Source organism: Chrysemys picta, chromosome 7 (genome assembly GCF_011386835.1).
Source record: "Chrysemys picta bellii isolate R12L10 chromosome 7, ASM1138683v2, whole genome shotgun sequence".
Lineage (NCBI taxonomy): Eukaryota > Metazoa > Chordata > Testudines > Emydidae > Chrysemys > Chrysemys picta.
The window spans coordinates 44708052-44726275 of record NC_088797.1 but is presented as its reverse complement, the minus strand read 5'-3'; the positions used below and the strand labels follow the sequence as shown (position 1 = coordinate 44726275).

The 18224-nt window shown below is 44.8% G+C and overlaps 1 protein-coding gene across 3 annotated transcripts in view; it reads left to right on the top strand.

Annotated features, from left to right (window-relative positions):
* STAB1 (stabilin 1) overlaps positions 1 to 18224 on the top strand; it is a 113503-nt gene that overhangs the window by 38105 nt on the left and 57174 nt on the right. For all 3 annotated transcript variants that reach the window (XM_024099970.3, XM_008179190.4, XM_008179191.4), the window contains 10 exons: positions 330 to 488; positions 2629 to 2691; positions 5303 to 5404; positions 7151 to 7237; positions 9078 to 9189; positions 9918 to 10098; positions 10427 to 10520; positions 12962 to 13120; positions 15313 to 15408; positions 15887 to 15982. In XM_024099970.3, the coding sequence (XP_023955738.2) occupies positions 330 to 488; positions 2629 to 2691; positions 5303 to 5404; positions 7151 to 7237; positions 9078 to 9189; positions 9918 to 10098; positions 10427 to 10520; positions 12962 to 13120; positions 15313 to 15408; positions 15887 to 15982 (1149 nt within the window). The remainder of the gene's footprint in view (positions 1 to 329; positions 489 to 2628; positions 2692 to 5302; positions 5405 to 7150; positions 7238 to 9077; positions 9190 to 9917; positions 10099 to 10426; positions 10521 to 12961; positions 13121 to 15312; positions 15409 to 15886; positions 15983 to 18224) is intronic.

Sequence of the window (18224 nt, the reverse complement as noted above, 5' to 3'; positions counted from 1 at the left end):
ATGTGGCATAAAACATATTCCAGTTATGTCATATATATACATTCATAAGCATATTTCCATGAAGCCTTATGGGGTGCACCGTCACACTGGAACAGGACTTTGACTCAGGCCAACTCTGCTATGTCTTCTGCTTAATAAACTAGATTTATTTAAAGCTATTATGCATTCTCCCCTCCTGTCCCATGCATGACTTCCATTAGGAAAGATGGATATTGTGTGGCTGATATTGAAGAGACTGCCTATTGTAATTTACCAGCATGTCTCCTTATATTGTTTGAGTGGGAATGACTTAGGGTATTGATTTTGTTTTGGGGTATTTTTTGGAACAGGGGAGAATTCTGTTGGATGATTCTGGGATTCCCTTAAACAAGAGGGACATTGTGGCATCAAATGGAATCATTCATACCTTGGATGGCATCTTCATTCCTCCTTCAATAATTCCCATTCTGCCTCAGAGGTGCAATGAAGAACAGCACAAAATCATAGCAGTAAGTCAAGTTTTTCCATTCTTCCCCCAATGGGTGTGTAGCAAGGTGAAGACTCACTCCCATGGCGCCTCCAGCTGGTCGTCTTGGCAATTAGCTCTCCAGCATATGGAGCGCCTTCTGCAGGCCGGTGTCTCACCTGCCGCTGGCTCCGTGTCCCTCCCCAACCCCGGTGCCCTTTACCTCAGGGTTCTGCCCAGCAGTACCCCCACGCTCAGGGTCTCCCCTCCCAGGGGAACCCCCAACCCTCTAAAGCCACCTTGCCTCAGTGACTACTGCCAGTCATCATCTAGCCCCCTCTCACTGGGGCAAACTTCAGTCTGTAATGGCCACTCATCGTTGGCAAGGGGATTGGCCCTGCTGCCTCTGCCTATCCCCAGGCTTGCACCTCTGTAGCCCCAGTCCCTTTGTAGGCCTTCAACAAGGCCTCAGCCTCGGGGTTTACCAGGCTGGAGTTCCCAAGCTCCTATTGCTCTACCTCAGGTACCTTGCTCTCAGGCAGCTAGCCCTTCCTATTCCAGGGCTAGAGTGAGACTCCTCCAGCGCCTGGCCCCCAGCCCTCTTATAAGGCCAGCTGGGCCCTGATTGAGCTGGTCACAGCTGTGGCTGCTTCCTCAATCAGCCTAGCTTGGCTGCTTTTAACCCCTGTTCTCCAGGAGTGGGGCAGCTGCCCCACTACAGGGTGCTATAGAAAAACCTAAGATAGAATTTAAGCACAGAAGGTATGTCTGTGTATTCTCACACTGTGAATTAAATTCACCCTCATTATGATCCCTGACACTAGACTGCCTCCATAGCTAGCCAGTGTATGTGCTGTGAGCATTTCTTCTGCTAACGCTTCCACACTATCTTGCTGGGAAGTCAGCTGTTTTCTCTTGGTTGTTTTGGGTTGTTTTTTTTTTTTTGGGGGGGGGGGTTGTTTTGTTTTTGACAAAAGACTTAGAGCAGCACTTTTTTCCTCCTACCCAAGATATCCATGATTCAGAAAGGAGTTTAGCTCTTCAGAGGGCTGCTATTTGGGAATTGTTTGAGATGCAATCCTTCCTGTTTATACCAGAGCTACCAACCAGTTTGATAATGCTTGATCACCTGACTCTGAACTTCTGTCTCCTATTAATTCGGACTGGGAAGCAGCAAGAGCTTCTGCTCAGTCACAGCTGTTTGAGTAGTTGCTACAAAAACCAAATGATATTTATTTATTTATGCAAACTAAATCTTTTGCACTGCCCTTTGGCTTTGCAATGCCTATTGCTGGCACTTTTTCAAAGAGGCTGGCTGCTGTCCCGTTGAAGTCACTGCAGGAACACATAGAGACGCAGCAAGTGCTGATCCTACATTGAAAGACATGCATCTCCCTCCTCCCACACAACAAACCTCTCCAGCATCCCTCATTTAGTCCCAAATTCCCTACGTTCCACACAAATTTGGTGCCCTGTCACTTCTATTGTTGAAAATTATTTACATCCGAAATGAAGACTCACTGCACTGAGGCTACAGAAAGAGTCATTTACATTGAAGGAAGGAGCTTCACAACATATTAAATTTCCTTCATGAATAGGGTTTTTTGTGCCCCTTATTCTGGGTATTTTTTCACACACGGTGTCCCACATTTGGGCCAGAGCTGGTTCATGTGTATGCTTCACAGAGCTCCACTGAAGCCAATGGACCCGTCACAGGTCTGAGGTCCACTTGTGTGCATCTCAGTGCTGGATTGAGGCCCCAGTAATAGCCCAGAAGTGACATAAGAGTCCACAGTACTTCTGAGTGTCATGAGACCTAAAGCATTAACTCTAAATCACAGCTTCCAACACAGCTACAAACAATATCTACTAGCCAAAGCGCCGAGAGGTTTGTCATCTCTCAGAGATGTACCTGTGTAAAAACCAGCACTTTGAGATGTGAGCAATACCCACAGAAATTATCTGGGAAACATTTTTTCTTTAAATGAAAAACTCACCTTGTTCCTGAACCTTTACTACTTAAAACTTCTTTGGTCATATTTCTTATTATGGCAAAAAAAAAAGGGTCATAAGCAATATTTCTGTATTGTTCATGTATGAGCATAAAATGGGGTTATGTTTGAGTGTGTATAAATGTAAGTACTCTCATGGGAAGGACTTTTCTTCTCTTGGTTTTATAACAGGGCTCTTGTGTTGATTGTGGGGCCCTGAACACCAGCGTTTGCCCACCTCACAGCACAAAAATGGTAAATACCTTGTTGTTTGTTTGTATTATAACAACACTATTGTGCTAGACACTGTACAGATACATAATAAGAGTGCTGATCTCTCAAAGAGCTTACAATCTAAATAGACAAGACAGACAACAGGCGGGAAGGGAAACTGAGGCACAGTGAGGGGAAGTGACTTGCTCAATGTCACAAAGCAAGTCAGTGACAAAGCCAGGAGTGTAACCCAGGAGTGTAATCCTTGGTCCTAGACCAGGGCTTAATCCACTGGTTTATGCTGCCTCTGGTTCTGAAGTGTGCAGAACCTGATCACTGGAGTGACACCCAGGGTCCGTGGCGGCCAGCCAGTAAAAAATAGTAGTCCCTACGTGTTCTGACACCATGCTGCGTCCTGGAAGCGGCCAGCATCAGGTCCAGCTCATAGGCAGGGGGGCCACGGGGCTCTGCAGGCTGCCCCTTCCCCGAGCACCGGCTCCGCACGGCCAATGGGAACTGGGGGGGCGATGCCTGTGGGCCTCCACCTAGGAGCCGGACTTGCTGGCCGCTTCCAGGGCACAGCGCAGTCCGTGGTGCCACGACAGGCAGGAAGCCTACCTCTGCACCCCAGCTGCGCTGCTGACCGGGAGCCGCCGGAGGTAAGCCCACGCCCCAATCCCCTGCCCCAGCCCTGAGCCTCCCCCCAAACCTGGAGCCCCACATCCCCGGCTCCACCCCAGAGCCCACGCTCCCAGCCTAGAGCCGTGACCCCTCCGGCACCTCAACTCCCTGCCCCAGCCCTGAGCCTCCCCCAAACCCAGCGCCTCCTCCTGCACCCCAAACTCCTCATCCCCGGCCCCACCCCAGAGCCTGCACCCAGGCCCAAGCCGTGACCCCCTCCCACACCCCAACCCCTAGCCCAGAGCTCCTTCCCACACCCTGAACCCCTCATTCCTGGCCACACCCCACAATCCTCACCCCCACACCCCAACCCTCTGCCCTAGCCCTGAGCCTCCTCCCACACCTCAAACCCCTCATCCCCAGTTCCGTTGGATCATGGGCATCAACAATTTTCTTCAATTGGGTCACCAGAAAAAAAGTTTGAAACCCACTGCTCTAGTGGAAACATGCGCATGTTGTATCTTGGTCACTGGAAAGATGCAGCAAACCTGTTATGCGGTGGGTCACTTGTCTAGCCCAATTCTTGGTGGGTGGGACATAGCTCACTTTTGGTTCAGGCAGCCTGACTGCTACATGTTGAGTCTGCCAGGCTGAGATGAGTCCGCACGTGGCTCTGACCGGCAGAGTGGCTAGAGGTTGTCTAAAGCAGGTTGGAAGTGGTTGCTGCTTGGGTGTCGCTGATGGGTGTTCCTGCCAGGTGAGGTCAGCTCTTGTTTTGTTGTTGAAGGTGGAGTTCGGTCCCATCAGATCTGCTGTTGATTCCAATGTGTTGAGTCACAAATTTATTCTGACTTCTACCTAGTTGCAGCTATGTGAACTGTTTTGCTCCTAGTAGAGGGACAAATCCTGCAGTCCTTACTCAGTCCAACTCCCACTAGAGTTAATTTTGCATGAGTTAAGGGTGTAAGGCCAATCTCAGACTAGGCACTCTAAGAAAACAAGAAAAATATAGGGCGAGATATTCTAAAGACCTTATTTCATTTAAAAAATAACTTGGAGACTTAATTATTTGCACAGCTCTTGTCCTGATTTTTCAGGGTGCTGGCCATACTGAAAAGTTGAAAAACATATTTGTTTTGTGTCGAACAAAACATTTTTTTCAACCTGAAACTAAACATTTCTGTTTCGATTTTGAACTGTTAAAACTTTTTTAAAAATAAAATTGAAGAAAATGTTACTCACAGTCTCCAGCAGCTATAGTCTTACTCCTGCTGTGAGACAGCAGCATCTTGTTTCCCAGCTATGGACAAAGACCATCAGAAACAGTCATGCTGCTGTGGGCAGGTTTTGCTCCCAAGATACAAAGTGCTTGGCTAAGATTTGCAAAACTAGTGAGTGATTTTCAGTGGCTCAATATTTAGGTGCCCACATTCTGAGACCTTAAAGGGGTCTGATTTTCAGAAAAGCCCCTTTTAGGTATCTCAACTTGGACATCTAAAAATGGAGCCACCCAAACTCACTAGTCACTTCTGAAAACTTTGGCCCTGAGTTTGCACTCTAATGGTAACTGGTGAAGTTAGAGGCATCGTGGGCTAAATTCATCCCCAGAACAACTCCTCTGAAGTCACTAGAGTTACCCCAGTGATTATTTCCACCTCTCATCTCTTTCTCTTTATGGGAGTGATAGCAAGTTAACTTGCTCCCATCATGTGCATTGTTGGCTTATTAACCAAACAATATAGAGACTTGTTTGTGACCCAATTTTTAAGTAACTGCATTGTTCTGACTTAGCACGAGCTGTATGATCAGAACAGATGGCCATCATTAGGGTCTGATTTATGGACTCTTGTGAGGCAGAGGAAGCAGTTGTATGCCTTCCAGTACAATAGGGTCTCCATAATGATATCTAGTTCACCTTGACACTCTCATGAACTTCCTCAGCTCAATGATAGACAGTTACCCTTTGCAGCAAGGGGCAGGGGAAAAAGCATGAAAATAGCTGTTGTGCTGATGACTTGTTTCATTTCTGAAGGCTCAGGAGATCTATCCAAGTGAATGTGTCTACATCCATGATCCATTAGGCTTGAATGTCCTGAAGAAGGGCTGTGCCAGGTACTGCAATCAAACCATTTTGGTAAGTGTGATGTACAGTATGCAAGGGCACATTCTAATTCAAGGGAGCTTAACTTGGCTTCTCCTGGCTTAGCTAGAGGAGAGTATTTTGCCTTGAACCGGGTGGTTGCCAATTGGAGTACAAGTGGCAGGGGGGAGGAAGTGCTCCCACACTAAGGGTATGTTTACCCTGCAGTTGGTAGTTGTGATTGCAGCATGTGTAGATGTACCGGAGCTAGCTTTGAGCTAATCTAACTTAAGTAACAATAGCCGTGAAGCATGGGTGGTGGCACAGCTAGCTCCACCCACCCAGACTCCTGGGAATGTACTCAGGTCGGTGGCTACCTCCCATGCTACCGTGGCTTCATTGCTTTTGTCACTGGCTCGTCCATGTCAAAGCTAGCTCAGATATGTCTAAACAAGCTTCCCTCACATCTCCCAACTGCAGGATAGACACACTTCATGCCAGGGGTATGATTCCCAGCTCAAGGAGACAAACCCGCACTAGCAGTGATCCAGTTAACATGCTAAAAATTGTGTGTAGCCGCAGCAGCACCAGCAGTGGGAAGGGCTAGCTGCCCCCAATGCACACCCAGCTGAAGCCATAGATACATACTCAGGGCAGCTAGCTTCTACTGCTCATGCTGCTGTGGGTATGCTATTTTTAGCATGCCAACTCAATCAGACCTAGTGCGAGTATGTCTCCTTGAGCTGAGAATCACCCCCTCCCCTGCTCAAAGTGTATCTATATCCTGCGTCCTGTTACTGGACTGGGGGTGGACTGCACTAACTGGGGAAGTTCCCGCCTAGGGGTAAATATTTAGCAAAACACGTGAGGATTGATCTACATGACTCCCCAGTTAAGTGCTGATTGAAGCTGCGTGGCTAAATCTACACGAGCCACCTTGAATGTGACAGGCTGAGGTGGAGGAAACACCATAACAGAGAGCATGGTGTTTATGACAGCTCCTCTTCTATCACAGAGCCCCACGCATGTCTCAAAGGAAACAGAGTGCAATTAGAGAGTGCACATTAAGTTTGCAGAGTGATCGTATCCTGTTGTTGAAACCCTATCAGGTGTTTTGGGAAACAGCTTTCAGAGTAGCAGCCGTGTTAGTCTGTATCCGCTTTTTGTTTGTTAGTCTCTAAGGTGCCACAAGTCCTCCTGTTCTTCTTTTTGGGAAACAGCCTCGTCCTGGCTAGAGATGTCATGCTGCTTGCAAGTGATCAGTCATCAGGGAGCCAAGTGTACACACTGACATGCGACCTTGTGAATTGTTTGCCTTCCATTTGTTGTGCTTCTGTTAGCAAACCACATCAGCTCTCTGGAGCAACCCAGCAGGAGCATTTACCTTCCTAATTGAATCAGTTTTTGGCAGGGATGGACAAAGGGCAGACAAGGCCCAGAACAATCAAAAACACAGGGCCTCAAAATCCAGCTCATGGGCAGGAGGAGAGGGAAGTAGGTTTTGCTAGGGGAAAAAACCTGGTTGAGTGTGGTAAGAGGGTATTGCTGGGGGTGGGGGAAATCGAGGTGTGGGGGATATTGGAGGCATAGTTCAGAATCCAGGTCAAATAGTCCTTTTGATTAATCCACCGCCACTGGACGAGCTGAATTTAATACTTGCAAATGGAGAATGGCAGACTTGTAGTCTGAGCACTGAGAGGAACAAGAGAAAAAGATCTGAGTTCAGACCAAATACATGTTGTATGGTGTTTAATACACTAAGCTTCTCCACACGGTGTACCAATGTTATGTCTTTTTCAGAAACCTGGGTGCTGCAAAGGATTCTTTGGTCCTGATTGCACGCCATGCCCTGGTGGATTCTCCAATCCATGCTACGGCAGAGGGAATGTAAGTGCACTATGTTGGACCCATGGTTGGACTATACTAGCCTTTTCAAACTCCTAGTGGGAAGCTGGGGAGTTTGGTCATGTGCATCTAATTGGCAGTGTTTACCAGGAATTCACATTCTTTGCACCAAACATGGAAATTATCAGTGTCTTGTGCTCAACTTTGCAAAGGCCAAAGAAACAGAACGCACAAAGCTTGGGTATAGACAAAGGATGGGAAGGACATAATCTTAATTCTATTACTCTTGCTCTCCATCTTAAAGGGTGGATACATCTTGTCTTTGCTTCTTCCTTTCTCTGCCTCTTTCTCTCCTGACGAGGCATATTTACAGTCTAGAGAAAGTAAGAACAGTGTCTGTGCTGTACATAGCTATTGATTTCTGTATACTACACCTTTAAATGTGAGAGGTCTGCCTGTCTGGCCAGGGAGCAAGCTTGTGAGAAAATTAAAGACAGACAATCTTACAGATGGAGAGCGAGGCATTTCTTTCTGTCTCCTGGAGATAGATAACAAAATCATAGCTACGCACACCACAATGTCTTGTACTGAGATTAATGCCTCTTCTAGGATTTATACCATTGTAACTCAGAGCAAAATGTATCCAATATAGGGTGACCAGACGTCCCAATAAAATCCGGACCGTCCCGATATTGAGGCGTTTGTCCCACCTCCCGACCAATGTTTGGGACACAATCTGTCCCGATATTTTGCGGACTCCCCTTCCCCTCCCGCCCATGTGTTCCAATATTTTCTTCCTCTCATCTGGTCATCCTAGTCCAATAGCTACCACTCGTACCATAATTAACTCACATTACATGCATATATGACTGTATACAAGTTGTTAATGCCCTGCGCAGAAGTGAAGTACTACATGTTGTATTTGCAAGGCAAGTTATGGCTGCTGTTGGAACTAAACGTAACATTTCCAGGCTGTTGTGCTTTCAAATCTCACTATACTGTTTCATTCATTGAGCGTCTTTTTTCACAATAACAGTGTAAATCTGGGTGCATAACAGATATCACAGCGTGACATACAATAGGCAGGGATAACTTTTCTCTCTTGTGGAAGAAGACTCGATCAAGGCTATGGATTAATATATATTCAGGGCTGATCCTTCTAAACAAAATAACCCTCAGAGCCAAACCCCATGGGAAGAACAATGTGTGCTCATCTGCTGCAATTCCAAATGGTATTTGTCAGTGTGTAACTCTGGGGCTCAAATCAAAATATTACAAGGCATTTGGTTTGGCACTAGCTCTGTTGGAACTGACTACTATGCCGTCTTTTCTATTACACTACCAACGTTTTTTGTTTTTATTCTGAATGTGCGGGAAATAACCCACGTCATCACTACACACTCATCTTATTCCCAATGGACACAGGTCACCCGGTTTACGTAAAGTAGAAGCAGACTTGAAACTTCATCCAAAACTTGAGCTGAATCTTTTCTGCTATTTGAAAAAAATTGGTCTGTTTTTCTCTTCCACTTTGCATGTGCTTCCTGCTGCAGCTGGGACCAAAAGCAGAAGCTCCAAAAAAATCATGTGTGTGTTCACATGACATTTCCAGCCCAGTTTTGCAGACCCAAGAGGTCTGAATAAACATCTGAACTTTCAGCTGCTATCTCAATTTAACTACCATTTTAATGTTCAGCTTCTTTGCTTCTGGTCACCAGGACCATGTTAGCCTGTGTGGTTTTTTCTTGCTCCTAAAATGGTTTACAATCCTCCACGCTTTTCTGGAACCTGCAAGGTTTCCCTTACTAGACATGAATGTCTCTGTCAGGTATATTTTCCCTCCACCTTGTTCATGTCAGTTTTCTTTTTGCTTTCCTTCCAGTGTAGTGATGGGCTGCAAGGGAATGGCAACTGTCTCTGCTTTGAGGGTTTCAAAGGAATAGCCTGCCACATCTGCTCAAACCCAAACAAGCACGGGGAGAACTGTGATGAAGGTCTGTAATTCCCCAAGAAAGTAACCCTGATGGGTAACAGGAAATGCAAGGCAGTAAACTGAGCAAAGTGGGCGGGGGAATGTAGGCATGGACCCTTTCCTAACAGGGAGCTCTATGGACGAGTTTCACAAGGTAGGCCCTTCATTTGGGTCATTTCATGCTGGAGTAGACAAAGCACAAATCAATGTCTGGCAGATGGAGATGGGCTCAACTGAAAAATTCAGATCCAGATTTTGGAATCCCCCCAGCAGTGTTTGAAGGTGTTTGGATCCATCTCAGTCAGGGGGGAATGACCCAATAAATCTTTCCCATCTCTAAGTGCTCTGAGGGCCTGGAGTCCAATGACTGAAGATAAAATGCTGTCATCCTTGCTTACCAGCCCCAGATAGAGTGTAACTCTGATGGCTTTGAATGTCCATTTCCGTTAGCTCCCCCACTCATAATGATAAGAACATCTTGCCACATCCTTGGTTGATGTAAATTAGTGTGACTGCATTGAAATCAATGGAGCTACATTGACTTATGCCAGATGAGGATGGGCTCAATTAGGCATATTTTCAGGAAAAGCAGAAATATCTTCCAGGTGACTTCTAAGAATTGAGAACTAATCTGACAGTCATTTGGTTTGAGAAGAGATTGCAAGAGAAATTTGAAAATTTAAAAGGTGCTCTCTCTGCAGGAGTTTGCCAACTGACCAGGCAACTGATTCTTCTCCATGCGTTTGACAGATTGCGGTTGCATCCATGGAATTTGTGATAACAGGCCGGGCAGCAGAGGAAAGTGCCAGTCCCGTTCATGTAAGGATGGCTATACAGGGGAATTCTGTGACAGGACTTCTCAGAACTGTGGCCCGACTGCATCTCAGTATTGTCATCGGAACGCAGTCTGCAGTCTCAACAACACAGCAAGGTTATTATGTACATAGTAGGGGGCGGGTACACTGGGGCAAGGGCTGTGTCGCTGTGCGTGTTTGTACAGCAGCTTGCACAGTGGGGCTCCAGTAATATAAATAGATGTAGCCAGCTCTGTGCATTGGTGAGTATGTGGTTGCATATACCATGTAGACATCTACGCCACAGGAAATCACAGCATCAAAGAATGTCCTCACCGTGTTAAAGATGTGCAATCCTCTCCATACTCGTTGCTGAATTTTAATGGGGCAGTGCTAGCAGACACCCTCTGCCTCGCTGCCGTTCTGTGCTTGGGAATTCACGTCTTTTTGTGCTTGGTTTTTAAGGTGCATCTGTACTGATGGCTATGAAGGGGATGGGTTTTCCTGCCTGCCCATTGATCTTTGTAGGAAGCCGGAACGAGGAGGCTGTTCAGAAAATGTGAGTGGATAACACGGAAGAAACATTAGCTACTGGCAAGAGCGGGGCTCCAGGATTCAGGGGATCTGTTCCCAGATCTGCCACTGACTTGTGTGGCCTAAGACACATTATTTGACCTGCTTATGCCTCAGTTTCCCCTTCTGTAAGATGGTGGTGATGTGAGGCATAATGAATTAATGTTTGTAAAGCACATTGATGCCTGTGGATGGACAGTGCTACAGTAGAGCAAAGCATACTCATGTTTTTTAAACTTCAGTGTGGGGAATGCATCTAGGTCATATAAAGGGAAAGCAGATGGGAGTGGGGCAAATGAAGGATGGGTCTCTTTAAGAAGGGCCAGCTGTCTCAGATCTTTGATTTGTTACCTATGAGCTCTTTTGCCTATGTCAAGCTGGAACGTCCTGGAGAGATCTTCCTCTCCCTTATGGAAAATTTAATTCAGTAGTGACTAATGTCCCTCTTATAGAATTCTATAGGATGGCTCAGAACACTATAGAAAGGGTCTCATTCTCTATGAAATCCTATGTAATTTTAGAGTAATTGTCTATAGAACCCTTTTGGTTTCATCCCTATTAGTACAAATCTATAGGATTTCTCCATGGAAGTGTTTCTGTCCTCCTCCCCCCTCGACTTTGGAACAATTAGAAACAGGTCCCAGAGAATCCATCCCGGGTTTTATGCAAGACCAGTGTATGGAGACAATAAAAACAGACCAGCCCACCCCCTAAATCTGAGTCTTTTGGAGAGGTTGAAAAGTCTGCATTCCACAGATCTAAAAGAAGCCAGAAGTGGAAAAGCCATAACATCATGAGGGAGTTCCTCCTGCATCATTTGCAGCTTAGCTGGCAATGAGAAGTGCATGAAATCTAACAAGAGCACCTGTTCTCATAAGATTCGCAACCCAATTTTGTGAAACTAAAGATCTGGATGGTTTGAGCAAGAATCTGTTTAATTGTTCATTCGAAGGTGTTCAGATACTGCCGTGATGGGGACTATCTAAATATCTAGATAGAAACCCACACTTAGAGTGACCAGACAGCAAGTGTGAAAAATCGGGACAGGGGGTGGGGGATAATAGGAGTCTATATAGGAAAAAGCCCCAAATATCAGGACTGTCCCTATAAAATCGGGACATCTGGTCACCTTACCCACACTTTCTGAGATTTGTCCCTGGTTACACGTTAGGGTGGTGAAGTGTAGGAGTATTGGGGTAGCCGTGTTAGTCTGTATCTACAAAAACAACAAGGAGTCTGGTGGCACCTTAAAGACTAACAGATTTATTTGGGCATAAGCTTTCATGAGTAAAAACCTCACTTCTTCGGATGCATAGAGTGAAAGTTACAGATGCATAATGGATTTTTTACCTTCAGTCCATTTGGTATGATGTCCATCTGTTTGCATTTGGAGAGGAAGATGATGTCTGTCTGTATCTGTGCAAGTTTTTTGTTGAGGTTGATGGATTTCCACTCCATACGGCTAAATTTAGTGCCTTGCATAGTGTCAAGTATCAGGGGGTAGCCGTGTTAGTCTGTATCTACAAAAACAACAAGGAGTCTGGTGGCACCTGTAACTTTCACTCTATGCATCCGAAGAAGTGAGGTTTTTACTCACGAAAGCTTATGCCCAAATAAATCTGTTAGTCTTTGAAGTGTAGGAGTGAAACTGTGGAGAGTTGCGGAAGGAATTGCAATGGATAAAGAGTTTTTTTCCGAAACTGTACAAAGTCTTTCTGCCTCTCTTCCAGTTGGTTTTTAATCAGTATTATTTTGGAAACCAAATTTATTGTACCCTGTTTTGGGAGCTAGTCAGCTGCTATTGTCCATGGGTAATTGGGTGGTACCAGAGCAGATGGGAGAGGTATTCCAAGACCCATTCACCTATTACAGGGACTGTTTATTATTTTTTTTGTAATTTGCTGAGGAATAGCGCTATATAACAGCCGGATATTATGATGATGCTGTTACACATCTGCAGCCTCCTGGGATTTTGCAGCTGTAGGTGTAATGCTGCCCTGGGGCTGGGTCATTGGCAGTGGGTTTGAACTTGGGTCCTCTGGATCTTAAATATGTGACCGCTACTGCTTGAGCCAGGGCTTTAGCAGACTCCTCAACCTCTGTCTGTGGCTCAGCCACCACTAGACAGGGAGAGAGCACCATACAGACTGTACTCAGCGCTTTGCAGCAACAGCAGGGATAAAATTCTCATCCTCCTCCAAAACCCGTCTCCTACTGCTTGAGCTCAAGGTGAATCTCTGTTAGCAGTGTAGGGCTTATGACACACAACTGAGCAGCTCTAATTCTACCCAATTGGGGGATTCTGTTAAACATGTGTATTAGCCAGTTCATTATATTACTTCCTGGGAAGGATTCCATCCTCAATGGTTTTATTTATTTATTTTTTTTTCATTTAAGTGTAATTTGCCTTTCTCCTGTCCCCCACAGGCCATATGTACCAGTACAGGCCCTGGTACTGCTACCTGTCAGTGTAACAAGGGCTGGACTGGGGATGGAAAAGCTTGTGTTGCTATAGATAACTGTGTGCTGGAGACAAGAGGGGGCTGCCACATGAATGCAGACTGCAGCTTTGTTGGACCTGGACAGGTATGTTCAGCACTAACTGGTCCATCGCTGAGATTTATGGACACTTGCTATGTACACCACACTGTAGCAGTCTGAAATTCCTAGGAGCAGCAATTCTTGTTGCTCCAGGAACGTCAGCAGCAAGGCCTACTCAACTGGTGTGTCTGAAAGAAATTGGCTTCCATTAAATCAGCAAAATTTAGTCCTTATACAGTATGATTCAGTGAAATACTAGTAACCAATAAAAACCTGAGAATTCTTTGAATAGCAAGGACTACGTTTAATAACTATTTTTTTATTTAACGTGCTCCCCACAGACACCTCTCTAGCAATCCTTCCCCATACACAGCATTGCACAACTAGTCAAGGGCATCATGGGGGTAGCTCATTCTCCTGAAGCATCAGGTGTAGGCCACTGCCAGAAGCACAGCTTCATGGGCTGTTGGTCTTTTCTGCCACAGGGAGTTCTGGGTGCCTGTGTTCTATAATTTCTGGTTTCAGACAACTGATATGTGGAGGTAGGTTTGGGGAGTGTTAAAATATAAAATAAATACATCAAATAGCCACAGCAGTTAAAGCGGCCATCCATTTGGGCAATTTCCTGTCTCTCTAGCCATCTTCAAGGTAGGAAGGCCCATAGTTTGGCCTGTATTTTTCTCTCATCTGTTTGAAAAAATCCATGGTAGTCTTTTAATTTCTTTTTAATTAAAACAAGAGTTAGTAAATCAGCATTCCTGAGTCTGACAGGATCCCCGGGGTCCAATCTCGAACAGTGGGACCGCGGTGCCCCCTTAACTTTCCAGCCTGGGCTGTCTCTCACGATGCTATGCTAGTGACAAACAGCAAACCCCTCTAGATGCTGTGATCACTCAGCCACCAGCATACAGAGACACACCCAGCTAAATTGCATGAATGCTCTCTAAGCCACTCATGAACTATACATAAGGAAACACAGCAAATCTCCCAAGCCCCCAGCCTTGCACCCCAGAAATATACCATCATTTACACTGCTCAAGATCTTATCTTGAACAATGCAAGCTCATTAATTAGTTCACCATTTCGTTAAAGGATGGGGGATATGTACCAGTCTTTGTATTCTGAGCAGTTTCCCCAAGCACTTTAGACAAACTCACTGGTAAAACTAAAACATTAAAATAATACAGAAAGATAGTTTTTAAGTGATTATTAGTGGTAGACATACAGGACAAAAGTGGTTACCTAAGAAATAAAAGTAAAATCACAGTCTAAATTATAAATTTTATCAGACTAAGCAAGAGTTGAATCTAACAGCTTTTCTCACTGCACTGGATGTTGCAGATAAGTTACAGTTCTTAATACACAGGCTGAATTTCCTTGTCAGCCTGGGACCAGTCTCCTCAGTTCAAAATCTTTGTTTTCCCAGTGTTCTTGTTGCCTTCAGTGTAGGTGGGGGAGGAGAGAGATGGTCTAATGATGCCATGGTCCCTTATTTTCTACTCTCAATTCACGTCCCAAGAAAGATTCTGGTCCAGACATGTCCCAGTAGGCCTTGCTGAGTCAGAGTTGAGCAATCCCCTATTGTGTGGTGCTTGTGCAACTGTCTCTCACAGAATTGTAAATCTCCTGTTTGCAATTCCCCTGCTGGTCAATGGCTCTTAATGGTCGCTTAACGTATGTTTGGGTGTGGGTCACCACCTTTGTCACTGGAGAGCTAGCAGTGGGCATCTCCCAAACTCGCAACATATGTCAATAACAACCATACAGCAAAATTTCATAACTTTGTGTAAAATGATGATACACACATTTTGACAGAACAGTGAATTTCAGCAGATCGTGACCTTTCATATGATACCTTGCAAGGCATGCTTTGTATGAAATGCCACCACCATATACCAATGATGAATATGGGGGTTACAGGGTGATACTTTGAAGTACAGTGTGTCACACTGAGACACCCTACAATAACAAACTAGTGCATGCCGGATTGCTTTATATTCATGAGCAACCCTACAATAACAAACCAGCATGTGCACCGTAACAGAGGGAAACCCCTAGTAAGGAAATATTTCCGTTTTGGACTTTCCAGGGACTGTTAACAACTCTGAGATGAAAAGCGTTTTAAAAATTAACTTAAAAGTAGATCTTGACCCAGACTCATTGAAAGAGGGACGGCATTAGTTGTGCAGTCGGGATAGGTCCGTAGTGAAGCTCCTCCCTCTCTCTTCTACTTTCAGAGCAAGTGTATGTGCAAGAGTGGCTATGCTGGTGATGGCTATAACTGTGACCCCATTAATCCTTGCAAGCTGGACAATGGTGGTTGCCATGATTTGGTGAGTAGCTGGAGAATTCTCCAAAATCCTTCTTGGGAAAGAATGTTGGGCCAGATCCTCAGTGGATGTATTTTGGTGTAACGCTACTGACTGCAATGGAGCTATGTTGATATACACCCATTGATAATCTGGCCCAATATGTCTTCCTTTGATGTGCAATAATCACATCTTCCTGTGACAAAGCATAAAGGCTTTGTGGTCATTAGTTTATCTTGTTTGTTCACACTCCCGTGTTTCACAAGGCTGTGCTAGAAGGTGTGTGGGGGGTGGTGGTGGTGGTTTCTTAGGTGTACAGTAAAAATACTCTATTTCAGCATAAGGGACCATGAGAGGAAGGATGGCATTGTAGTTAAGGCCCTATCTTGCGATTTGGGAGACTGGAGATCAGTTCCCACATTTGCCACAGGGTTCCTGAGTGGCTAACACTGAGCAATACTGTTTTATTACACAGTAATCCTTCGTTTGCTTGTTCTCACAGGCTGTGTGCGAGCCTCTTGGAGGAGGGGAGCGGTCCTGTGCTTGCGCTCCGGGTTACATGGGAGATGGACTTGTGTGTTATGGAGATGTATTAAAGGTAGGGAGAAAATGAACATTATTCTCTTTTAATTCAAAGAAAAAAGGTTGGGGGTTTTTTTTGTTGTTTTTTTTTTTTTGCAGTAGCTGAACCAGCTCATGCTAAAATCTGCAGGTGACAACAGCTGCTGCTTTGAATCATAGGACTGGAAGGGACCTCAAGAGGTGTAACGATGCTGCCTGTGGTAGGATACAACTGAGAGTATCAATACAGGACAAATTGTTTAGAGCAGGGCAGTTACAGCCCAAAGCTGGGTGTCCTTTATTATTAAGGCACACCAAACCAGCCAACCAGAGAGGACTTTGGTTTTACCCCACTGGCTAACCATAAGTCACACAAGCAATTTCCTTAGACACTCCAGTTTCCCAGTATCGCCACCAGCACCGCCCCTTATGGGGATGACTGGGTATGAAAACCAATACCCCAGTAAAAGAAAAAAGGTTCTCCTGATCCCAAAGGACCAAGCCCCAGACCCAGGTCAAATGATAACTTAGATCTTACCCAAAATACACGCTTATAGCCAATTCTTATTAACCAAACTAAAATTTATTAAAAAAAAGAAAAGAGAGAGAGTTGGTTGAAAGATCAATATACATACAGACTTGAGCTCAATATCTGGAGGTCCAGATACATAGCAGAGAGAGTGAGTTTGTAGTTGCCAAAAGTTCTTCTAGAAATAGTCCATAGGTTATAGTCCAATGTCCATATTCAGGGTGACCCCAGAAAGTGACTGGAGATCTCAATTCTTATGGCTTAGGGTTTCCCCTTCTTGAAACCCAAAGCAGGTCTGAGATAAAGAAGGGTTTCAGCTTGTTGGCCTGAGAAAACAATAGGCTTAACTTTCCATCTCCCAAACATCATGGCAATTAGCATAGGGTAATTTATTCATTAAACAGTTCAGATATAGGTTACCACAATCTTCAAAGAGACATATACACAATAATACTATTTCACTCAAGTGTCTTCCTAAATGTCACTACTCCTTTTTTGATCGTTGAATCAAAGCCATAGTAATAGACAAGACTTGTTTGCTTACATTACAAGACCTGAGCAAACAGCTACCCTTCTATCTCTAACAATGCAGGCTTGCATTTCAAAGCTCTATTCATTTACATATCTTCCTAACAAGTCTTTAAAGTTTGGCCATGGGTCATGTCAGTCTGAGTTAATTAACTCTTTCTGGCCCTGTGTCACCTTTCAATGAGATATTATATTATACTCCTAACGTCACAAGAGGTCATCTAGTCCAGTCCCCCGCACTCCTGGCAGGACAAAGTATTATCTAGACCATTCCTGACAGGTGTTTGTCTAACTTGCTCTTAAAAATCTCCAATGATGGAGATTCCACAACCTCCCTAGGCAATTTATGTATGTACCAATGATACATGTTGATTCTGGACTTGAATATCAGAGGTTAAATATACATAATTTTACTAACAGTTGCTACTTCTTGAAGTATATATAAAGTACTTCATTCAAAAACAAAATAATTAAAACCTATGTCAGTGTATGCCTCAGTAACGCTATCAATCCTCTGCCAATTTTTCATCCTAACTGATATGTTGAACTGTCCAGTTTGAAACTTCAGCATCACCTTGAAAAAAATCGACACGTCTCTTTGTGTTGTGTCCCATGAATTAGAGGAAAGGGAAGGGGGGAATAGTTTGATCCCGCTGTATTGTTGATGTTCAAGATGTAGTGACAGTTCTCTTGATTTACTGAAGAGTATTGCTGTAGGATACCAACTAGCACACCAACCTCTGCTTTTCCATCAAAATAGTTACGGTTCCCAGGAACCCATGTTGGGCCGGGTTCCCCATACACTTACATACACAGTGAAAAGTCAGACAGCAACTAAAAAGGGGACAAATCTACACAGAGAACATACTTTCCCTCTCTCCTGCAAGCGGGGACTGAGAATTCATGGTCTCACAGGGTCCCTACCCATGCTTTCCCCCTCTAGAGTACCTAATCTGACTCTTCTTACCATAGTCTGCCTGGCAATCTGATGTATTTCCCTCTCTCCCTGGATAGGACATTAGTATGTAGGCCCAAGTTATAATGTAAGCTACCAACAACAATTTCTGACTTGTGTCCTAGGTGTATGATGTTGCAGAGCTCATATGCATCCTTCATTAATTAGAGAGGAACCTGAGATCTGACTTGAACGTTGGGGAAGTTCTGATTCGGCTCTGGTTCTGAACTCTGTGCCCCATATGAGTAGTTAGAAAAGGCAAAGGTT